At 27.7% G+C, this 24887-nt stretch overlaps 5 protein-coding genes across 5 annotated transcripts; 2 read left to right on the forward strand and 3 right to left on the reverse strand.

Annotated features, from left to right (window-relative positions):
- Positions 1-4186: 4186 nt before the first annotated feature.
- On the reverse strand, positions 4187-5482 carry OCT59_004018 (uncharacterized protein; the record flags this gene model as incomplete). The annotated part of the gene is made up of 7 exons (XM_025318210.2): positions 4187-4453; positions 4525-4660; positions 4736-4805; positions 4867-4975; positions 5044-5220; positions 5283-5382; positions 5460-5482. The coding sequence occupies 7 exons, from the start codon at positions 5480-5482 to the stop codon at positions 4187-4189; spliced, it is 882 nt and encodes a 293-aa protein (XP_025176654.2).
- Positions 5483-5629: 147 nt separating this feature from the next.
- On the reverse strand, positions 5630-6656 carry OCT59_004019 (uncharacterized protein; the record flags this gene model as incomplete). Its single annotated transcript, XM_066148007.1, has 3 exons — positions 5630-6014; positions 6323-6564; positions 6630-6656. 3 exons carry the CDS (start codon positions 6654-6656, stop codon positions 5630-5632), a joined length of 654 nt encoding a protein of 217 aa, XP_065996646.1.
- A 274-nt stretch (positions 6657-6930) lies between these two features.
- Positions 6931-8088, reverse strand: OCT59_004020 (uncharacterized protein; the record flags this gene model as incomplete). The annotated part of the gene is made up of 1 exon (XM_025318208.2): positions 6931-8088. One exon carries the CDS (start codon positions 8086-8088, stop codon positions 6931-6933), a length of 1158 nt encoding a protein of 385 aa, XP_025176651.2.
- A 459-nt stretch (positions 8089-8547) lies between these two features.
- OCT59_004021 (uncharacterized protein) lies at positions 8548-9474 on the forward strand (the record flags this gene model as incomplete). Its single annotated transcript, XM_025326327.1, has 1 exon — positions 8548-9474. One exon carries the CDS (start codon positions 8548-8550, stop codon positions 9472-9474), a length of 927 nt encoding a protein of 308 aa, XP_025176650.1.
- Positions 9475-9724: 250 nt separating this feature from the next.
- On the forward strand, positions 9725-11954 carry OCT59_004022 (uncharacterized protein). The gene is made up of 6 exons (XM_025318207.2): positions 9725-10078; positions 10167-10489; positions 10560-10759; positions 10841-11286; positions 11355-11608; positions 11687-11954. Exons 1-6 carry the CDS (start codon positions 9841-9843, stop codon positions 11828-11830), a joined length of 1605 nt encoding a protein of 534 aa, XP_025176649.1. The 5' UTR covers positions 9725-9840; the 3' UTR covers positions 11831-11954.
- The last annotated feature ends 12933 nt before the right edge of the window (positions 11955-24887 follow it).

Here is a 24887-nt window from a genome sequence, read left to right on the forward strand (position 1 = left end):
ATCCTAAAATATTTGCATTTAAGCATGTTAAAAAGTTCATACCTCAACTTTAAACGTAAATATCTCCAGCAACAGCAAGCTCTTTTTTCGCCTATAAAGTCCAGAATAAGGGCTTTCCAACGAGCCTAAAATTATAGAAAACAGATCAGTGAATCTTGATATATTTGCGTTTAAAGATGATAATACAAACTCTAACATAAAATAATTATTTTTATTGTTTGAAAATATTTATTATAATACCATCTTTTATATGATATTTTTATTATACTTTTATAAACATTTATAGCTACTAAGGCTATATAATTTTTATTTTACTTTATATTTTATTAAAATATACTTACTTTTTAATAATATATATTAAAAATTCTATATATATGAGAAATGGGTTTTTTATTAGTGAAATGGGTTTTTTCACAGCTCTTTTACATTTAATAATTTAAGTTTCGCAAATGTAAATTTTTGTTCAACTTATTATTTAGTCAAGTGATAATCAATCAGATGATTTTTTGGTATTACAAAACAATTTTGAGTAATAAAAATTGTGAAAATCAATCAATAACTCTTTTTAATGCAGAGTAGACAAATCAGCCCATAAGTTTTTCTTTTTTTTATAGATTCAGTATTTTGGAAGGACTTCCAAAAAACAGAAAAACCAAAGATTCACATACAAATCTTTATTTTTTTTATTTTTTTAATATTATGAACAGTACTAACTATTCATTTTCTTTTTTTTTTATAAGTTCAGTATCTCAGAAGGGCTTCTGAAGAATGAAAAAACCTAAAGATTTATGTACAAATCTTATTTTTTTTATTTTTTTTAATATTATGAATAGTTATTAATAACCGTTCTTTTCTTCTTTTTTTAGGATCGGGTGGACTTCGAGCTAAACGAAAAAACGAAAACTAAGATTCATAAGACGAATCTTAGTTTTTTTTTGTATTTTTTGTAATATTAACAAACAGTTACTAATAACCGTTCTTTTCTTTATTATTTTAGGATTAGGTAGGCTTCTGACCTTTGGGAAAAAAGGAACCAAGATTCATAAGTACAAATCTTGGTTTATTTTTTTTATATTTTTTTTTTAATATTAATGAACGATTAGATATTACGTAATATTCAGTTTAATATAAACTTACTCCCTCTCTTGTCAGATTTAATAACCAATCAAATTATAATATTTATAAATTATATATTTTATTAAGTGTAATGTAAGATTTTGGTTACTTCCTCTCCCCTTTGATAATTACGTAATATCTGTAAGCTCCTTTACTAATAAACGTTTTTTACTTTTTTTTAGGTTCAGTGGCTTCCAAATTCTGAAGGACGAAAAAAACAAAGATTCGTAAGTACGAATCTTGGTTTTTTTTATATTTTTTGTAATATTAATGAATAGTTACTAATAACTGTTTTTTCTTTATTATTTTAGGATTGGGTGGGTTTCTGACCTTTGGGAAAAGAGGAACCAAAATTCGTAAGTACAAATCTTGGTTTATTTTTCATATATTTTTTTTTAATATTAATAAACAGTTACTAATAACTATTCTTTACTTTTTTTTAGGCTTCGGGTGGACTTCTGAAGAACAGAAAACTCCAAAGATTCATAAATATGAATCTTTACTTTTTTTATTTTTTTATTATTATAAACGGTTTACTAACTATTCTTTTTTTTTTATAGATTCAGGTGGACTTCTGAAGAACAGAGGAATCAAGATTTGTAAATAAGTACGAATTTTGATTCTATTTCTTTTTTTTCTAATATTACAAATGGTTTACTAACAGTTCTTTTCTTTTTTTTTATAGATTCGGGTGGACTACTGAAGAACGGAAAACTTTAAAGATTCGTAAGTACGAATCTTTACTTTTTTTATTTTTTTATTATTACGAATGGTTTACTAACTGTTCTTTCTTTTTTTTTATAGATTCAAGTGGACTTCTGAAGAATGGAAGAATTAAAATTCGTAAGTACTAAGTACGAATTTTGGTTTTACTTAATATTATTATGAACGGTTACTAATAACCGTTCTTTTCTTTTTTTAGGTTTAGGTGGCTTCTGAGTTTTGAATAATGGAAAAACTAAGATTCATAAGTACAAATCTTGGTTTTATTTTATTTTTCTTTTTTTAAAAAATACGAACGGTTCTACTAATAACCGTTTTTTCTTTTATAGGTTTGGATGAACACAACGAATGGAGAAACTAAGATTCGTAAGTACGAGTACAAATTTTGGTTTATTTTATTATTATTTTATTATTATGAACGGTTAATAACCGTTCTTTTTTTTTCTTTTTTATAGGTTTAGTGTCTCAGGTGGGCTTTTGAAGAATAGAAAAAAAACCATAGATTTGTAAGTAGAATCTTGATTTTTTTCTGCTTTTTTTAATATTATGGAATGGTTACTAACCGTTTTTTTCTTTTTTTTATAGTTTCAGTAAATTTCTAAAAGATCAAGATTCATGAATACATGAATCATGTGATTGTGATATTGTAGATTAGCAATAATTATTTGTAATTTAGATAGATTATACATGCTGCCCAAATTATTTTGGGATGCCATAATTATAATTTGGGATGCCATAATTCATTCGGTTTATATATAATTTACTATATAAAGTGCCAAAATAATTTGGGATGCCATAATTGAATTTGAGATTTTACTTATAATTATGGCAGTCCAAAATAATTTGGGTGGCATGTATAAGATAGATGCTAATAATAATAATAATATAATTAAGCATTTTTTTAATGTATAATTTTCTTTTATAATATTAGATATATAATAAATAAATTTATATAACTTGTATAAATATTAATTAATAAGTTACATATATTGCATATATATAAAAATGTATTGTACTAAAAAGTTTCAGTACAGTATTGTACTTTACATATTATATGAAATGTACTTCGTACGAATCCCAACCCTGTATATAGGATTTATATTAAAAGTAAAATCTACACAAGTTTCTAGCAGTAATTTGATACCAAATCTAGCCAATAAAATTGCAAGTTTAACATATCATGTATATTTTAAATTTGACTGTTTAAAAATTTTTTTATTAAAATTTATTATTTTTTATCTCTTTGTATTAGCTTTTAATATATCAATATATAATTGCAGGCTTTTATTTATATTAAAGGTAAATTTTCATATTATATAAAAAAAATTCATATCAATTACTTATTTTCTATACATTTTACATTTTTTGTATTTTTTCATATTAGCTATTTGCATGTAATAATTTTTAAATAATATTTGATTTCTCATTACAATTAGTTCATACAAATACACTTTTTTTTTTATTTAAAATATAGTTAAACACTATTAAAATTATAATAGGTTGGAAATATTCAAAAAAACATTTGAAAAAGTATTTATATTGCTAAAGTTTTATCTGCTAAAAAAGTTATTTGTGTATATAGTATAGCGATTAAATTTTCAAGAAAATGGAAATGAATATTATATTGATTATCATATGCCTTTAAAATGTATTATTAAATATATTTGAATAGTTTCAGATAATAATTCTGTAATATTTTATTATACTAGCATAATTATTTGGTTTGAAATTATCTGAAGTAAATCTTATAATCAGAATTTAAAGAAATGCAACGGAAATATATATATAATTAAATTTTTTAATAAAAATTTATAAATAAAGTTTATACAGTTAAAGATTGTAAAAAAATATAATTTGAATCATTGATTACATTAGTCATTAGTTTTCAATTTCATCAGCTTTACTGTTCTATAATTATATGAATCTGTAATACGGTAAGTTATAAAAATTTTTAATAATCAAACAACCTTTTTAGTATATCAAAAAAATACTTGTTTAAAAAAAATTACGTGTAAATAACGTTATATCAGAAATCATAATAGAACAGTATTTTCTTATTTTCTATAAGTTTCTTCTAAAACTGGACTTTTAAAAATTTTGGCATACAGTAATCTCAGTAACCTACAAGTTCGGTTTGACCTTTGTCTGTGGAAGACCGCCTACAATTTCTGATACTATTTAAGTAAAATACTATGTAAACTTAATTTGATTAGTATCTCCCGGTATTTATTGTACAAGGGGTAATACCTAAGTTAAATAAATTTTGATCCATCAATTAAACTGATCAATTATTCGTTGATCGAACCTGCCATTATTGATTAACCATTATTTGAAAATACTATTATAACTAATATGGTCTATATCTCCTTGAACGATACCTATTATTGTATTTATCTGAATTATCTAAACTGGATAGTTCCGATAACTCATGAGCTGCTTTAGTAGCATCAGGATTAAATTGTGAATTATATCTGCCAGTAGATCCAGAATCAGCCACCAAATTAGGATTTAGAAGTTTTTGAACACGTAAGTGCTCTTTTTTCTCTCTCGCAAGTCTTTCGGCACGTAACTTTTCTATAGATGACGTCGATTGTGCTTCTGAATTACTTCCGTTCTAATAAAATATGTAAAAAATTATTAATTTGTCAAGTAACACAATTTTTGAATTAGCTTATTTATCCTTACACTTGATCGATCTCGTTTCTCACGTTTCTCGTGTGCCTCATTTTTATTTTTATTTTTATTTTTCGATTTTGCATCTAATTTTGATTTCATCGTTAACAATGGATCTCCAATAGTTGTGGTACCCTCATCTTTGTATCTAACAATTTTTGTTCAGTTAATAATCAACCTAAAAGTTTTGATAAGAGTAAGTTAATAAATATTTTGCATGTACCTGTTCATACGCTCTTCCTTGTATTGTTTTTCGAATTCACTTTCTACACGTGTATACCATGGTTTCTGTTCTATTATATAAAGAATTATGTTATCAATATTGAAAATACTAGTTAATTAAAAGGATAATACCTTTGACTACATCTCCTAAATACATTGTAAATTGTTTTTCCCATTTTTTCTCTTTTGCTTTTTTTTCTGCTTCATATTCTGGGTTTGTTGATACAACAGCTAATGACTCCTAATAAAATAAAGAAATGTATTAATTGTAATGATCAATAAAACAAAATAGTAAATGATAATAAACACCTTTTCTATATCAGCCCAAAAATTTATATGGCCTTGTATGGAGTCGGTATTTTTTACGGTTTGTATGGACATATCCTGATTAGAATTATCTTCTAGTTGTTCATCCTTAGTTGTTTCTACACCAGTTTGACGTTGCTTCGCGCGCTGCCGTAGAACTGACAATCGATGTTCTCGCTCCTAAATTTGAATTTATAATCAGCACAAATGTAAGAAAAATTATTATAATAAATAGTACATACCGCAATGCGAGATCTTTCTTCTTTTGCTGCTGCTTCTTGTTTTGCTTTTTCCTCATCTTTTCGTACACGCTCTTTGTTCTTAAGGTTATATACATGATAACTTAAAAAAACGGAATTTATTTAACTTTTATAGAACATTTATATAAATCCATGTTAAAATAGATCTTTAATGGATACCTCTTATGTGGTAAAATGTTCATATTGAATTCAAAATTACAATAAATAAATACGAATTTTATTTTTGATCAAATTTTTTTATGGATTATTTAAACACGTGTAACTACTGTAATTACTAAATTTAGTATGAGTCCGTGCGTTGATTTGTAATATGGATAAAAAAAAAAAAACTAATCAAAAGCCCAATTGTTCTCTTCACCACCGCTCAAAAATGAACAATCTCCATTAAGTCTAAGTTTCCATTTACCACCTTCTCTAACAAATTTTGATAATGAACAAGTTCCACAATTAACCACAGCCAATCGGTCCTCAAGAACAGCCCTTACACCAGCAGTTACAGATGCGGCATGTCCAACTAACAAAATAGATTTTATTTGACCTTCAGCCTCACAACGAGAAATAATTTCTTGCATAGTTTTATTTAATCTGTCATGAACATCTTGTATAGTTTCATCGGCTTTTGGATGATTACTAACAGAAGTATATAAAGTATTAATTCTAGGAAAGAATTCGCGTAATTTAGAGGTTGATGCAGGTTCAGGAATTTCCCATTCTCTATAATACCAATATTATTTTTTTTTAAAGATTAAAGGATTAATTATGATATATACAGTATAATAATTTATCCCATCGGTATTATGTATACACCGATGGATTTTTTTGTAAATTATTCCACCGGTATAAAAAAAGTATAAAAAAGTATAAAATCCATCGGTGTATACGCCATACACAATAAAATAAACCTGTTATTCCATGGGTATCTAATAAATACTCCATATACACCGATGCTGGGGGGGGGCCAAGGCATCGGTGAATATTTCAGTTATTCATTGATACCCATGGAATAACAAGTATGTACATACCCCAAACCATTCTCAACAAGGATCTCTAGATCCAAATTTTCAGCAACATAATTTGCAGTCTGCACGGTACGAAACAAGGGACTGGAATAGATTTTATCGAGCTGTATTGTATTATTCACAAAGTACTGCGCAAGTTCTTTGGCCTGATTGCACCCATGTGGAGAAAGTTGAGGGTCATAAAAAAGTCCAGTGGGATAACAATTATTTAATACCGGAACAATCCAATCAGAACGATGTCCGTGCTAAATATAGAATAAAAATTAGGGAAATCACAGTTTATTAAACACTTGTGCATATTGTAACTCACCCGCGTAAAATAAATTGTTTCCAACATATTGTGGAGAAAGGTAAAAATTTTGATGATAACATTGAAACATCATTTATGGTAAACCAAATGGCATTTACTTTTTTTGATTAGATAAATATGCAGGGACAATTGTAATACGGAAAATTTTATTATGCTTATTAATTATTATTCGTACTTTATTACAATACATGCATAATTATCGAGATATCGTAAATACTAAAGTAAAATGAAGGGATAATATAAAGTTATCTTTTACAAATATAAAATTTGAAACAAGGGATGGTACAATTGTTGTGGTAATTTATGATGTTTCTTTACGGTGTGGATCATGAATCTCGGATGATTGAGTATCATTAAAATTATATTGAACGAAATTATTGTCATGATAATAGTTAAAGGTATTATTTATAGGATCTGTAAATTGGTTTTGTAAAAAATCGGTCAATGATGATAATGATGGTGATTCGTATTCATTGGTATTCATTTGCCAGCTTGAACAATATTCATCAATATCATATGTTTTCACAATTGCATTCGGTGGGCTTGAATTAAGACATTTTTGTTTATCTGCCCGTCTATATGGATGAGCCTTGTCCCTCGAATAGAGTTTGCTTGGACGATGTTTTAGCTTGTTCGAAGTTATAACCATAGAGCTCGAGTGTTGTGAGTCTTTGACGGAAATTTGAATCGGATTTTCAGGAGAAACATCGGCTTTAATATTTGAACGCGGTTTTGTAATTTTCGTTACCATTGGTGTTTTTTTAGTATAAGGCGCTGCTGTCGATTTATGAGATCCTCTAGTTACACGTGAGCGTATTACCAAGGAATTATGAGATGAGGACGTAGTTTCATCGTTGTTATTATTATAGACTTCGATTGATTTGTTAGTTGTTTCCTTTATTTCGTCAGATAATCCAAGAGCAGCAGTAGTAAAAATAATCATGTCTTTAGATGTCTCTTTTCCAGATTCAATAGCATTAAACATTTTTTCCCAATCCATTTCGTTTCTAAGGAATCTCTCCGTGCATGCTTCAAATTCTTGAAAGTCTTTTTCTTCGCGATTTCTTCTATTATTGAACCATGTCTCTATTTGTTTCACTGTAAGTTCAGTTTGATGACTTAATTCTATTTTTTCGTAGTTGCTTGGTCGATTGTTTTTTACATAAAATGCTTCAAGAATTTGTTTAGTTGAGCCAGTGAAACGTGAACCAATATCAACCTTTACTGGATATCGAATAATGTGCAATTCTGTAAATTTGTGAAGAACAATGTTTTGAAATTCGTGTATAATTTTTGAAATCATAAATGAGAAAGTTTTATCGATTTTCGCCAAAATTTCTTGTACATGCTCGCTGCCTCCATTTGGCAAAATAAAATAACTTTGTAGAAGTGTCAATTTTTGTTTTTGACATTTTTGTTCTAATACATTTCTAACTTTTTCGATTTCTTTACAATACATATTATGTATTTTGATTCTCAAATCTTTACAATTATTATCACATATATTCTCAAAGAAGGTATTATCAATGTTCGGTTCGACTAGTTTGACTGATACTTGATTTTGAAAAAGACTAATAAATTGCGATTCATCATTATAACTTGATTTATAAAATTGGTCAAAAAGTTTTTTTCGAATAGGCAAATTAACTACTTCGCTCGAATTTGAATTACTGCAATGAATGAATTTAGATAGTTTAATTTGAATTTCTTTCAATGTTTGAACATTTAATTCCATGATTTTGATTTTTGAAAAAGAGATTTTTTTTATTTATGAAGAATCCCAATTATTGTTTTCAATTCGAAACAATACTGCAAAACCTGCAGTGTTCCCGCTTAAATTGTATTATAACTCCATTGTATATTTAAAATATTTAAATGATTTGATTTCTCCTTTTTTTAAAAAAACTCTCATCTTAAAATGAATGTTCAAGAAAGATCTTTCTACCGCCCTACACAATTTTCTGATCAGTCACAATTTAGCACATCATCAACGCTTGAGAAATATCAACAAGCCAATAATGTATTATTTTCATTAGAAAATAGTGAAATTATAGAAGGAAATATTAATACTAATTCAAAAACATTTACTAGTTTTGAACACCATATCATGTATCCACTTTTATTAAAACTTATAGATCATAGAGATAGTCTATATTTTAATACGGATTTAAACGAAATATTGTCTCGTACCGAAGAGTTATCTGCTGAATTAACTAAAATTAGTAATATAAGCGATATAAATATGAATTCAGATTTAGACAATGATATTCGATCTTGTATATCAACTGTAATATATCAGATTGTAGAAATATGTAATAAGGAAGAAGATTTTAGAAATGATCTTGTTGAAATAAAAAATGATATGATTGAGAATATTTCTTCGCAAAAAGGGTTATCATATTCTTCTATCAGTAATGTTATTTCTTATGATAATGAACCGAGTAAAGAAATACCAACACACAACCATTTTTTTGAATCGGGAAAATCCAAGAATATTCGTCAGAACATGGATCCAATGGCAGTATTATGGTTTATTAAATACTTAATTGATCATAAACTAGAAAAACCAAATAAAAAGCATCGTTTTCTACTTTCACTTTGGACGAATGTTCCAGAACATGACATTGACCGATGGTTTATAAGGACGATGAGCAATTACGTAAAGAAATTAAATGACGCTGAGAAAGCTAGAGAGAAATTAAAAGAACGCGCAATTAATACTACACGACAATTACGAAAACCAAATTCGTTAAAAACAAATAGTGAGTCCCGACAAGTTATTCCGCAAAGAAATTCGCCTTACAAAAGACCTACTCGAGGTAGAAAGGAAAAAATTAAACAATGAGACTTCTATCTACATTAACCTTAATTTGTAAATAGTTTTAAATAGTTTGTATACTATAGTATTTAACTAAATTTGTAAAAATCTTAAACTGCGCTTTTAATTTTCTGGATCTTACTAAAATTAGGTGTAAAACCAACTTGTTCTTGGCAAGGGTTTCACAAATAATTTTTAGTGTGCTATAATGAATTTTCCTTTTTTATTATTATAAGGTTTCATACCCCCAAATTTGAATTTTTTATTTTTAGCTTGTTACCCGAAACTTGTAAATAGAATATAGTACTATTTGTTTTTTTGTAAAATCTGTCGTCAAAATTTTCAACATTAGTTTAAAAAAGAGACAAGAAACTTTTTTACTCATCGGTTGCAATGAGTCAATCATATTATCCACCACCGTATCCTCCTCCTCAGCAATATTACTCGCCTCAACAACCACAGTACTACCCTCCTCAGACTGCGGGTTCATACTCATATAATCAACCTCCAACATATGAACAAAATCATGGTCAAGAGGAAAATTATAATCATGGTCGGGAGGAAAATTATCCCGATTATCAAGTGCATAATACCGTAGCAGAAAAATGGAATAAAAAACCAAGATTTCAAGGTATATAGTCTTAATTTGGAATATTTTAAGTCGGAGAGAATTATCTTCGAATTCACATGATAACTAACAATTTATTTTTATTTAATAGATTTATGGGCTATTATTTTGTTTATGATTCATTTAATTGGATTTGCTGTACTAAGTTATACCGGAATAAATGAATTGATTAACAAGAAGAATCAACCTTCCAACACAAATCCCAATAATTCCGACAACATTAATATTAATATTTCTTCTAATGTTATAACACTGCTTGTAATTGTAGGAATATTTGGATTTGTCTTAAGTTTACTCTACATGCTTTTAATGCAAAGATTCCCAAAGCCTCTTATAAAAGTTACATTATATCTTTCAATCGCATTTTATTTTGTTGCTGCTGCTGCTTATGCATATTTTAGACAATACATAGCGGTAATTAAATTTTTTTTTTTTTCGAGTAAATGATTCTTTTAGCAATTTAACTTATGCGTTATTTATTTAGGCTATTTTATTGGCAATTTTTGGAATCTTTTATTTGTTTTGTGCTTTCACATGGCGTGATAGAATTCCGTTCGCAGCAATTATGTTAGAAACTGTAACCACTCTCACGAAAAAATATTATGGCACTATAATAATGGGGTTGGTAGGATTGGTAATTCAAGTAGGATGGACAATTTTATGGATAATAACTTTGATTGGAGCGTAAGTTTAACTTTATTAAAATAATGTTAAATATATATTGTATTTTATTAATATATTGCTTTTTTATAATAAATTTTATAGAAAAGATAAATTTTATGAATCAAGCGGATGTGGGGAAACACAAAACGTTAAAGGGAGAAGTTCGTTCAGTTGTAGCCAACCAACTTTATATCTTATCGTGTTATATTTAGTTTTTAGTTACTATTGGACAAGTCAAGTTATAAAGACCATTATTCATGTTACCGACTCTGGAGTTTTTGCCACTTTTTATTTCCTCGAAGGTACCCCTAGTGGTACTGGTTCTACTCCAACTTTAAGCTCATTGAAACGTGCTTGTACTACTTCAATTGGTAGTGTTTGCTATGGTAGCTTAATTATTGCCATTCTTAGTACAACAAGATTTATCCTTCGTAGCATTGCACGCAGTGATGATGATGCATGTGGGTTTATTGCTGCTTGTTTGGAATGTTTATTATCCTGGATTGAACAGCTTGTAGAATATTTTAATCACTATGCTTATGTTCAAGGTAATTTATGTAAAACTTCATTCCTGTTTTATTTTTTACACTATCTAATACCATTTATTGCAATATAGTCGCAATTTATGGCAAATCATATTGTGATGCAGCAAAAGATACTTGGAGATTAATCAAGGAACGTGGTGTTGACGCCATCATTAACGATAATCTTGTTGGAAATGTACTTGTAATGGGAGCTGTATTTATAGGCGCTCTTTGTGCATTATTTGGTTTTGGCTATATTCGTCTATTTTTAAGTAATGATATAGTAGACAATAATGCAATTCTAATTCTTGTTCTCATCTGCTTTTTCTTTGGTCTTGTAATGACGGTAATTAAAATCTTTCTTTTTTTTTCACTTCGTTTCATCTTTATAGTTTTTAATCATAATTCTTTCAATTTATTTTAGGGTGTTATAACTAACGTTATTGATTCCGGTGTCACAACTACATTTGTTGCCCTGTCCGAAAGTCCTGACGCATTAAAACGTACTAAACCACAATTATTTGAAAGAATTAGACGTGAATGGCCTCGAGTTGTTCAAGGAATATAATCTTTTTAATCTTTTGAATATAAATATAGTAAATATTATATGTGTTTTATATTATAGATATCATTATAATCAATTTATTTAATTTATTCAATAAAATCAGAAAACTATTTATTTATTATGCATGATCACGACGCCCCATGTATAATGATCATCTTGTATTATAACAAATGAAATACCAAGCCTCTCGTGAAAAGAGATGTGATCCTTTTGTTTGTGGCAGGAAATAGATTATATCCGTCATTAAGTGTTATCCGTAGAGGCGTAGATCATACAGGTTTTAAGAACTTTTCGATCACAACAATTTAATAGAATGATTATGAAATTATAATCCCGTGATCAAAAGAAATAAAAGTAAAATAATCATATAAAGTATAAACATTATAAACATCTCCTTTTTCAGATAATTCCAGCAGAAATTTATTTACAATTCGAGTCCTAAAAAAACACGTAGTAAATTTTTTATTCTTACTGATCAGTATTTTGGTTGAAATTGTTATTAATTAATATTAAGTAATATTGATATTATTGATATTATGATTTAGTAATACCCCTTAGACATTCTGCATTTTCTTAAGGGCAACATCACTCCTGGAACCGAACAATCATTACAGAACTACTTGAAATTTTTTATTTACAAAATTTATCAACATATATATTCTAGAAAAAAGATGTTATAAGGGCAAACAACCTTCATCATTTTCTACTATGACAAAAAACAAAAAAGTAATCCAAAGAATAAAGAAAATGTAATTGAAATTCGATATTTGCTATGTTCTGTTCATTGTACCATTACAATAATCCATTTCATTTGTTTGCATTTGTAACGAGATTCTTAGAATGGAAACTAGGCATTAGTCCTGATGACAAAAAAAGTGCTAAAATCTTATATTACATAGACTTTCCCTTGATTACAAAAAATCTTTAATCTGATAATTTTAACCAAGTTATGAACGGAGCAAATACTAATCATGTCATGTAAACTAAATCAATTAATGTTTGAATACTTACTATTTATTAAAACTATACACACTGTACGTATTATAAAAATTTTGAAATAAAAGCAAGAAATGGTATTACATAATATAATATAATCAAATGCTGTGAAATGAATCATAGTGGTACTTATTTCTTTTTTACCTCAGTTGCTAATTCCCAATTTATGCTATAGTTTTGAAATTACTTAAAGTTCTCTTGTAGAGCTTAAAACTTTATATGATCTGTGTAGGTGGGAATGATATCGATATACGTAGATATCAGTGACTATTGTATGCATTTATAATTCTAATAAATTTGCAGTTAAATTTACATATGCTTTTACTTTTATACAAATTAACAAATAAAGAAAACCATATAATACAGCCTACTCTAGAGATCTTGGGCAAAACTGAAATATTTAGTCATTTGACTAAACTGAAATAGTTTAGACATTTAAAATTAAAAGACAAAATGCCGAAATTCAATATTCCATAGTATTTCTATGTATTTTTTATAGATTTCTATGGATTTTTAATTATAATAATTACTTATAAAAAAAAAAAATAATAAATTTATATTAAAATATAATATTTTTTAAAGAAATTTATAAAACTATTATATGTATAATATAATTTCTTTTTATAATAAAATTATAATTTTATATAATTAAAATTTAAACTTAAAAATTATTACTATATAGTTTAGTCAAACTAGTCTACTCTACAAATAATTTAATTGAATAAGTGCTTTTCATTTTTTTTCATTTTTTTGTTGCTTCTCTTCTTCACCCATTTCTAACTTATGCTTTTGTAATATCTCAGTTACATTAATCTTCTCAAAATATTTCTTGGGTGACTTATTTCATTTTTCAACTAATTTATCATATGCATTTATTGGTATCAATTTGTGAGTAAATTCATCAACATAACAAAAATTTTTATGATTAAAAAGGTAATTTGTTAAAACTTCTTTTAGATTAACTTCTTCACGTATTATGCTATCATCTATGTGAAATTAAAGATAAATAATACCATCAGGACCTTCTAGTTAAAAGACAGAATTTTCATATGTTACAAACATGAGGCAGAAATCAGTAATGCCATACAATTTATTGAAGAGTCAAATCTCACAGTCATTCAAGATATTTTTGTTTGCATTTTTACAATATGAATATTTATCATTCAATAACTCAAGAAAGGATCCCGCCTATTATTAAGATAGGTCACCTTGTGGCCTAAAGTAAAGTTTACATATGAAACTCATTGAAGATCGTACTATAAAAGGAAATTTTATGTTACATTGTTATGATTTTTTTTTTTTTTAGTCAATTAACCAATAAAATTTATATGAAAGTGAAATTTTTACCGGTAACATATCTTAGTAGTAGGCAGGGTCCTCCCAAGAAGCAATGGCAAATCCTGTGTGTGCTGCAGCTCACGCACATTTGGCAATTCCTGCAAAGTGATCTCTCTCATTATGTATATGTCATTATTGCATAAATTTTGATTGGTAGCTTGGGTCTCTATGCTGCTAGATGAAACCATACATTTGTTTCAATGCAATTAAATTTTTCAGATAAAAAAAAAACACACAGATTTAATCCAATAAAACAGTGGCTTACTTGTTCAGTATTTATATTTAGCAAAGTGATGTACATTAACTGAGACATAATTTGATATAACTATAACCTTTAGCCACTTAACTATCAGTGACTATTTTTTTGATTACCATATAATAATCCTGTAATGTATATTTTGTAATAATTGACAATATAATTGCTATTATAATTTAATATATATTAAAATACCATATTACAATGAAATGTAAAAAAATAATAATTTTGTAATATATGACAATTATCCTTTTATATTAGTTACAATATTAATATTAAATATCATACTTGTTAATAGACTTATTAATATATATGTTATTAAATATGATATTTACATGACATGTCAAAAATTCCTATTAATATTATTTAAAAAGCATTGTAAAATACTACTAAAAAAATCACCACTGATAGCAAAGCAGTGAATGGTATTCATTTGATGTGTGAGCAATGCTCTGGAAAATAAGATAATGCTGATCTAGAAAGACTTGACTATTGTGTGTGAAGAATAATGTCACTGCAATCAGATTTTTATGAATAACGGTTAATATTGAAAGAGGTGATAATTAAAGCTAAATATATTTTTGAATGTTATCTGAAATTTCATTACAAATGCAACTTCATTGAAAAATACTAAGGTTTTACAAAATGAGAAATAAGGTAGCTATGCAATTATAATTTCAGTGACTTATTGATACAGGTTTCAGAAGTCCTTCACTAGTTGAAATAGGACAATTCGGCCTAAATTTGATTAGGTCAAATATAGGTCGAATAACAATCTAACCTGTGTCAAATTGAGATTAAATTTTCGGGCACATTTAGGGTGCCAATCGTCTCAAATTCAGAAAGGATATTTGACTAAAATTAGACCTAAATTAAACCAATATTCAATATTAAACTTAAGTCGAATTATAGTCTAACAACCACCTATTTATTTCCGAATTTATTTTAATTTTATTATCAAATTTATTAAAGTATTTATTTATAAGAATTACACAAATTATCTTCAAATACTGGTAAAAAAATGATTTATTTTACATATATCTTACATATATTGGGTACTTAAAATGTAGAAAATTTTATACAAATAATACACATATTATACACATATCGGTAATCAGGTATTTATATATATATTATATACATATCAGATACCTGATAAGTATACAATATATATAAATACTCGCTATATGTATGATATGTATATTATTTGTATAAAATTTTCTACATTTTGAGTACCTAATATATGTAAAATATGTGTAAAACATGTATAAGATAGATTGTTTTTTTACCAGTAAAATATAATTTCTAATTTCTATTTAACATTAATATTTTTTCAATATCTTCAATATTTAAATCACTAAAATCTTTTTTTACCCTCAATTAGCATCATCAAAAATCTGGCTTAAAATATTATAAGTCTCTTCACCATGAAATATATATTTATAATTATTAGATTTTAATTATATTAATATATATAACCGTTAAAAATCCAAAAGAATTTACTTTTTGTAAACTTGTATGTTTATCATATTATTTTAATTTATTTTTTATTTTATAAATAATTGCTATTTTAATTTCTGCTATTACTTCTGATGGTAATTGATAAACTTCTGGTTTTTCACTATTTACTTCATTAATAATCTTCATATAATTATTTAAAGCTGTTTGTCTTTTATATTGTTTATAATAAATAGGACACTTAACCATTATTTTTTTTGGTAAAGAAATAGTTGAAAGTAAAATAAATTTCTAAAATATTGATACAAGTATATATATAATAAAAGTAAAGTGGTAAATATAAATACCAGAAGTATAAATAGTGTAATTTATTAGCTGACAATTAATATAATGATCTCTTTTACTAATTGCAAAAATATCTCCCAAAATTTTAAAAACTTTTTTTATTAGCTGATATGAATAATAAAAAAGATTAGATTTGACAATTAGACTTAACTTAATTAGAGGTTAGACTAGCAGTTAGATTTAATTAAAGGTTAAATTTAATAATTGCAAAAAGAGACATATCCAATATATGTTTATAAAATTAGTTGCAAAAAAAAATTATTTTTTATTTTTAATATAATGATAGAAACTGCCATGTTACTTATAAATGAGTGGAAAAAAGTCTTCTTATTCTTTCAAAAGCTAAAATATGGATGAAGATCTGAATTAAACCTTTCTTTAAGAAGTATATAATATTTTATCTAATATTAAGTAATCAAATTGATAAAATGTGTAATACATTATCACAAATTTAATATTTTTGGATATTCCTGAATTACTAGTTCATGAGCCAATCGGATATTGGCTGCATTATTGGTAACAATGGCACTAAATTTTTCTGTACTGATATTTTCTACAAAAAATTCATCAGTATGATGAGAAGAAAAATAATCCTGAAGATAGTAAAGGTATTGCTAATTGGAAGGAGGTTAAAATAACTAAATTATAAATGGAAATTGTGCTTGCACATAATACGTTAAAATAAATTTTATGTAATAATAAATTAATTGCCGATCCATTTAAGAACAGCACTATTGTATATATAAAATACATATAGCTTTTAAATCTGACGCGCGTACAATGTAAAGTCATTCTTTTCCATAGTAAGTTATAATTTTTTTAACATATTATTTTTCCTTGGGTTTTTTTTATATATATTATATGATTTTTATTAAAAAATATTGAGTTATCGCAGTTTTAGTATTTGTGAATTTATTGCCAACTATGCAATTTTCGTTAAATTTCACCCCGCATATATAATGCTAAAAAAGTAAAAATTGTGCCAATATTAAACGAATTGACAATTAAATAATTAATAAATAGTTTTTTTTAGTAATTTAAAGTTGGTTGATTGTTGCTATAAGCCATTTGTTGATATTTAAATATAATAATATAATAAAAAGTTATCAAAATTCACATATAAAAGTTAAATCTGACACGCGTGAAATGTAAAGTTGTTTTTTTCAATAATAAAGGTACAAATATTTTAGCATATTATTTTTCCTTGGGTTTTTTTACATATATTATATAATTTTATTATATATAATGAATTATTCCCTTCTCTAGTATTATGTAGTTTTCTTACAATTGTGTGATTTTTGCTTAAATTTAACCATTAATTAACCCTGAAAAAAGTGCCGATTTTAAATGGATTAGCAATTAAATAATATATAATTACCAAGTATCAAATTTTTTGAAAGTTTTAATTCCTTTTTAACAGCTATATTAATTCATGAAATTTCTTGATTAAGAAGATTTTCTGAAAATACTTTTGAGAAGAAAGATCATAATTGATAAAGTAATTCATGGAAAAATGGATTATCAATTACAGAAAAGGGCTTAATAAGTGCTTGATCAATTGATGTTATTTTACTTTCTGGTAGTTCTCAATTTTTGTAATAATCCTCAATTTTGATCTTAATAAAAAATAAACAAAGAACCAATTTTTATTTTTTTAAAAAAAAGAATAAAAAATTGATATTGATTTCCTTTCTTTTTTTATTTTTAGAATTTGTTGACTCTTGTGAAGTAATAGAAGTATATCATCGTCATTTAAGGAATCCTTTGCAGAAAATATATCCAAACCAGTAATAAAGCTCTGAACAGTTCAGTTCAGCAGTTCTTTTTTGATTGGACAGAATCCATTTTGCACAATAACTCGCCATCTAGTGATTATAAAAATCTGATCAATAGTTCATTAGAATTGTTCATCGAAATGATTCAAATAATACCAAAATCATTCTTCTAGCATTGATAAATGGTGAATTATTTTTGGAAAAATTGGCAAAATTAACTTTCCATATATTGATGCTAGAAGAAAGATTTTGGTATTATTCAAACTGTCTCAATGAAACGATTCTAACAAGTTATTGATCAGGTTTTTACGATCACTAAATGGCAAGTTATTGTGTAAAATGGATTTTGACCAATCAGAAAAGAACTGAAAAATGGAACTGAACTGAACCATTCGGAGCTTTAGCCAGTAATTTTAAATTTTTTCAGGACATTCAATACACTCATTAGCAAGATAAGATTGTAACATGTGTACATATGCACGATTCTATTTCATATGACAAAATTTACATTTTTCTGAAAAATGACCAAATAATTTTAAGGTTTTTTTTTAAAATACTTCCAAACTTCATCTTGTTTGCGGCTAATTTGTCTAACTATTTAGGATTTTATATTTGATAAAAATGCTGAGTGATAAGTAATATCTGATAAGATTGTAAAATATCAAATAAAGTTGTTTATTTTAGAAATAAAAGAGGTATTAAAAAGAGATTTTACTTGATAATCTCATTTTTTAAAAGATTATCTTGATTTTAAATTGGCTATCTGAAATCAAAATCTTGGATTTAATATCAGATTTTGGATTTAATTTTGAATTTCAGAATTTTGACTTCTGAAAATATTTCAGATTTTAGTTTCAAAATTTTAGCAAATCTGAAATATTTTAGTTTTAAGGCCTATCCTTACCTAAATTAGTAGTCCAGTAAAGGATAAATAAGGGAAGAACTATTTTAATTTAAACAGTCTTATACTTATACTGATGATTAACTCAAACATTAATATTATATCATAAACTTATTCCTACTTATTCAGACTGATTGAAAATCCTAAAAGTATGTCTAAATTATCTAATCAATATCAATATATTTATATTGTATTTTGTGATAATAGCAATAATATTAAAGATGGAGAGGAAAATCCTATTGCAGCTGCATTGACTTATAAAATAATTAAAAATTGTGCAAATCAAAATGCATATATGGTCAATTAGTAGTTTATTTTATTTATTTTATTTTATTTTCAGAGAGAAGTAACTGATGACAAGTGAATAATAGGAGACACCAATACATTGAAAAGAATCTACACTATTATTGGTACTAAGGTTATACATTTCATACAAATTTGTACAAAACCTCATCTCTGATGAAAAGTAGAGCACCCCTAGATGAAACTACGCCATGTAGGTTTGCCTATACGCAGTGTTGTACATTTTTGATGTCCACAGCTTTTTTTGGTTATCCTGGACATGTCCACGCTCTGTCCATACTCATCTGTAACTTAAAAAACTCTACAAAAATTATATATATTTATGTATAATTGAATGCTAAACATTTTTGCTAAGTATCAAACAAGGTTATCATAGAAAATTTTAAGGGGTTATCATTTCTTTTTTGTGTAACATATTTCGGACATTATCCTGCGACAACACTACCCATACGCACTGGGTAAAAAAAAAAAAAGGGAATTAACTGAAATAAACCTCTCTAAAGCATTAGGCTTATAGAGTAAAAATAAAAAAATAATCTAAACTCTATAGGCGCCATGACTACACTAGTTTCTGTAATAAAGATAAAATTTCTGCTAAAATCTCCTTGTTATCCTTATTACCACCTCCACCGTTCTTTGGGAATTTCTTTGCTTTCTTCTGAATGGTCAGATTCTTTGACTCGTTATTATTCTTAGAAGCTTTTGTCAAGAATTGTTGTTTATCCTTCTTTTTAGACTGATTACTATCTGATACTTTACCTGTCTTACTAGATTTCTTCTTGTACGATGTATTTTTATTTTAGCCTTCAGTTTAAATTGTGCTTTCTTCAAGTTAGGAATGGAGTGTTGACACCATTTCAACTCTTTACCTGACAGTAAGGTGAAAATAGGCTACCAGTTTTCTTCTTCCTTTGCTTGTTTGAATTATTTTAAATGTGCTAGCACTGCACTGCATTAAAAATTCACATGGTTTACGGTTTGCCCACAAGGTAGCCATCGTCATATTCTCTGGAATGTCATGAATAACAGCTTGAAACTTTTCTTGTTGTTTTTTATCTTGTAAAGTTCAACTTGCAGGAAACCATCTCACAAATATATCTTCTAGGTCTGTCATCCAATAATTAGTAAACTGGGAAAGGGCAAAAGAGGATAATGCTATCTTGACTCGAAGAGTCTGATACTTGTACTGGTGTTTGATAGTATTCCTCTAAAGTTTTAATTCTGCTATTATTTTCTGCAGGTTCCAGGTATACAGGATATTATAAACTATTATGTTTCAAACTCATTCTAGCTCTCTCTGACAGCTTTGTATCCTTTCAGTATTTAAGTGGCCTCAGGAATAGATGATTTTTTTTCCTTTTGGGAATTTTTGGCTGATGTTTTTGCATCAGGTTTTGCCATTGTTGATTGGTTCTTGACTTGTTTATCATCTATAACACGCGCCTTTTATTTATTTTTCTTCCAAAAATTTTCAGGTATCACAGTTTGATCAACAGCACATCAGGAGGTCTTCTAAAGCAGGGCAAATCACGTGACTTCAAAAAAAAATTGTTTCATAAAATAAAACTTTTTACCATATATTCAACCATTCTAAATACACATTTTAAATGCATTTTTGCCTGTTCTGCAAGTTTACTTAAAGCACAGAGTAGGGTTTTGAATGCTGTTTTTGATTTATTTGACTTTTTCAATTTTGTTATCTATTTTTGGATATGATTGGCAAAGTTTCGTTCATTCATATGTAAAATCAAAAACAATATTCAAAATCCACTTTTTTTCCTTAAGTAAACTTGCAAAGCAGATAAAAATACACTTATATTATGATTTTAAAGTTTCTATTAATCTTTTTTTATAAAAAATTATTCTAATTAAAATTACACTGAATCACGTGATTTGCCCCCACTTTAGACAACCTTTATATCAGGCAGTATTGGAAGCATTTCAAGAGAAAAACTCTTTCCCAAATACATTTTTTACGAAAATTTCTGCGTAATAATTTTTTTAAGAAATTTACTACGTATCACCACTGGTATTCACCACCGGTGTCACGTGTTTATTATTTATCTATTAAATTATAGCCCCTGGATGCAGCTTATTTGTTTATTAACAATTTAGTCTAGCCTCCTGATTAGTATTTATTAAACGCGTTAGTATTTATTGAACGCGTCATCATTGTTACATCATATACAATAAAAAATTGCTGCGCGTCGCTTTGCTATAAACAATGCTAGCTTCATACATATTGTATCATCGCTGCGGCTTGTATTCTGTCATATACCCACGGCGCCTTTTCATTTTCTTTCTCTATCTCTGTCCGGTAGTTTTCTATTAGGTGACTGTTCTATTAGGTTGCAGTAAATATCATATAGCCCATTGGTTAAAATACACTAATACACTCCCTTATGTAATTCTCGTCAAAAAACAGTAATAGCCCTCTCTGTCCAACTCCCTTATAAAATTCTCGTCAAAAAATAGTAATAGCCCTCTCTGTCCATATTGTATTACTTCTACTTATGGATAATGAAATAGATGAAATATTCTGGCCTGAAGAAATCAATAACACGTCGGAAAATCAATTATCCGGTTATAACGAAAGTGATACAGATGGTGAGATAGTTAATGTAAATGAAGTTGTATTAACGATCAGTGATTTATTCAATGATTGGAAATCAGTCCAAGTGATTATTGATTCGTATGCAAAGCAAAACGGGTTTGTAGTAGCTAAAAGTCGCAAGGATGTTGATCCTATTGATAAATCTATTATCTGACGCCATGAATATATTCGCTGGAAATCTGGAACTCATCAATCAAAGAAAGTTGAAGATATTAGTTTACACTGGGAATGTTCATCATACAAAACAAATTGTCTGTGGTAAGTTAGTTTTTATCTTGGGAAAAAATCAAATCTCATACGTCTTACCAAATTTGTACAGGAACATAACCATCAATGTGATCCAAAAACTATTGAATTAGCACCAAAAAATCTACGGCTTCCACAACTAATCATCGATAAAATCAAACACTACACTACAAATGGAAATCTAGGCGCTGAACAGCAGTATAAACTGCTTGTTCAAGAATTTCCCCAGTATAATATTGCAAAGAAGAACTTATATAATGCAATTCACAAGTTCTGGGAGGTTAGGATTCACGGTAAAACTGATGCTGCCACGATGCTTTTGTCTTTATTAAAGCAACGGGAAGATGATCCAGATTATGTTGTCATACCACGATTAGAAGGACCGGCCAATGAGCTGACTGGGCTATTTTGGATGACTAGCTATCAATGTAATGATCTATGGCCAAAATATCATGACGTTATTGTATATGTTACAACCTTGAAAACAAATCGATATGAAATGGTACTCAGTCTATTTGTTGCTGTAGACAATAATTATAAAACAAGAATTGTAACACAAGCGTTGACTAAATATGAAAATCAGGCTGATTTTAATTGGATTCTCCAATGTACATTGCAAGCATCCAACAACCTTCCACCTAAGGTTTTATTTACTGACAATGACCCGGCCATAATAGCAGCTGTTCAGGTAGTTTATCCACAAACACACCACTTATTATGTATTTACCATCTCCTTGAAAATGTAAAAAAGAAAGCCAAATCTAAGCTTTTGAGGTGATATGGCGTCGAATTTTGTTGAAGATTTTTACACTATAAGGAATAGCTACAGTGAAGAACAATTCAATACGAAATATCAAGAAATGTTGGCCAAGTACGAGCCGTGTCATCCATATCTTGAAAAACGAATTTATCCTAGTCGAGAATCTTGGGCTCGATATTGTATTTCAAAAATATTTACTGCGGGCATAGAAAGCACACAGCGTGTAGAATCAATAAATGGCGTTATAAAAAAACTTGTTGACCGAGGCACTTTGTTAAAAGAGCTAGTAACGGCCATTGAACGCGAATTAGACAAGGAATCTCATTATACCCGAATTAATGATTTTTATGGATCAAATCCGTCGGTTGGGCTTCCTTCAACTTATAACACCATTTTCAAAGAACTCGATTCTGTATTGCAAGCGAATTTATTGCCTATTCCCTTGTCAATTCAAAGAGCTTAAATGAACCAATCATTGCTTTATCAAGTTAATTTAGTTTCAATTAATCAGATTGAAGATGAAGAAAGCAATGTTAATAACGGTATATTAGGACATTCACATGATATACCTCAAATTCGTTTACGGGACCTCCTTAATGGTATATCCTACAATGATATTATCGAGATTTGGGAAGTATTGTATATTGCATCAAAAACTTCCAAATCACACTATGTTGTTATACTCAAAGACGTGACATTACTTTGTACCTGTATGTTTATTGTTAATCAAGGAATGATATGCCGTTATCAATTCAGGGTGCTTATTCAGTCAGACAACGCGATATTTCATATTTCACATATTCATACACGTTGGTTTAATTTGAGTTCAGATCTACCTACCAACTCAACAGGTTTTATTACGATTATAAATGGTGAAAAAAATCATACAACAATACCATTGAGTTATATGAATCAATTAAGAACAGATAATGTATACACTATGACGATCAGAGAGAAGGTCAATAAAAAAATTCAATATGGTGCCGCGATGTCTATAGCTAAAACGAGCATTCAAATTGCCGTTACGGAAGGTATTACAGCTGAATTAATAGGAATTTTAACGCAGTTTATCATGAAATATCGTAGAAGCACCAGTTTAAGCATTGAAAAGAGTACTATTTCTTTCTCAAATACCATAGATGCCATATATTGTATATCATGGGTTTAAGCTTCGAAAATATTAAGAACTTTATTTTTTTTTCAGGTACTGAATCATTACAGGATTCGCAAGGACTTTCTATTCAAGATAATTTTCAACCTTTATCCGTTCTTTCTGATATATCAAATCCCGAGTATCACAAACCAAAAGGATGACCTCCAAAGCAGTATAAATCGACGGTAGAAAATAATCGTGTTACATCAGGAAAACCCGATGATGTAACAGTACAGAAAACGTGTAGTTATTGCTCTGGAAAAGGTCATAATATTCGTGGATGTCCAAAATACAAAGCTGAATCATCCGCTAACAAAGAAAATGAATATTTAGTTTAGTTTTACATTGTTGGGTATGGTGGTTAATAATGTAATGGTTAAGTTGCACACTTGCACTCAAATAAACAAAGATTTAGCTTGTATCAATTTCTTTTATTAAATGTATTTCTTTTAAATTTATTACAAAGTTTTTACATATAGATTATAATAAAAATTTCATTTCTGAAATTGCGAAGTCACGTGATATATATGATCACGTGACGCCGGTGCTGACCACCAGTGGTGGTAAATAGCAAACTTCTTTTTTTAAATATAATTTCCTTTATTAAATTTTATTACATAAATATAAAAATGTTTATGGATAAGAGCCGAACATCAAACGAAGAAGCTTTAGACTTCGTTTCCAAGTTTAATGAAATTTATTTTCATACTTTTACACATCATTTAAGTTCTTTTGTACAGGATGGTTTCCTCAAGAACTTATTTGAAAAAAACTCCTCAGTACCTAAAAATAAACCCAGTTACTGATACAGAAGTTTGGCGAGATAGCCAACCCTGCGAACTTCTCTTCACGAGCTCAAGCTACGAATATACAACCCACCACCCTTTCGCTAATATTTTCTATAGCGCTATATGC

The sequence above is a fragment of the Rhizophagus irregularis genome, chromosome 12, assembly GCF_026210795.1.
Source record: "Rhizophagus irregularis chromosome 12, complete sequence".
NCBI lineage: Eukaryota > Fungi > Glomeromycota > Glomeromycetes > Glomerales > Glomeraceae > Rhizophagus > Rhizophagus irregularis.

Bases quoted from the DNA above. Each gene is read 5' to 3' on its own strand.
- OCT59_004022 (XM_025318207.2), top strand. From the start codon at position 9,841: ATGAGTCAATCATATTATCCACCACCGTATCCTCCTCCTCAGCAATAT. The intron at 10,760-10,840 runs GTAAGTTTAACT...TAAATTTTATAG, and splicing joins ATAATAACTTTGATTGGAGC to AAAAGATAAATTTTATGAAT. The intron at 11,609-11,686 runs GTAATTAAAATC...AATTTATTTTAG, and splicing joins TCTTTGGTCTTGTAATGACG to GGTGTTATAACTAACGTTAT.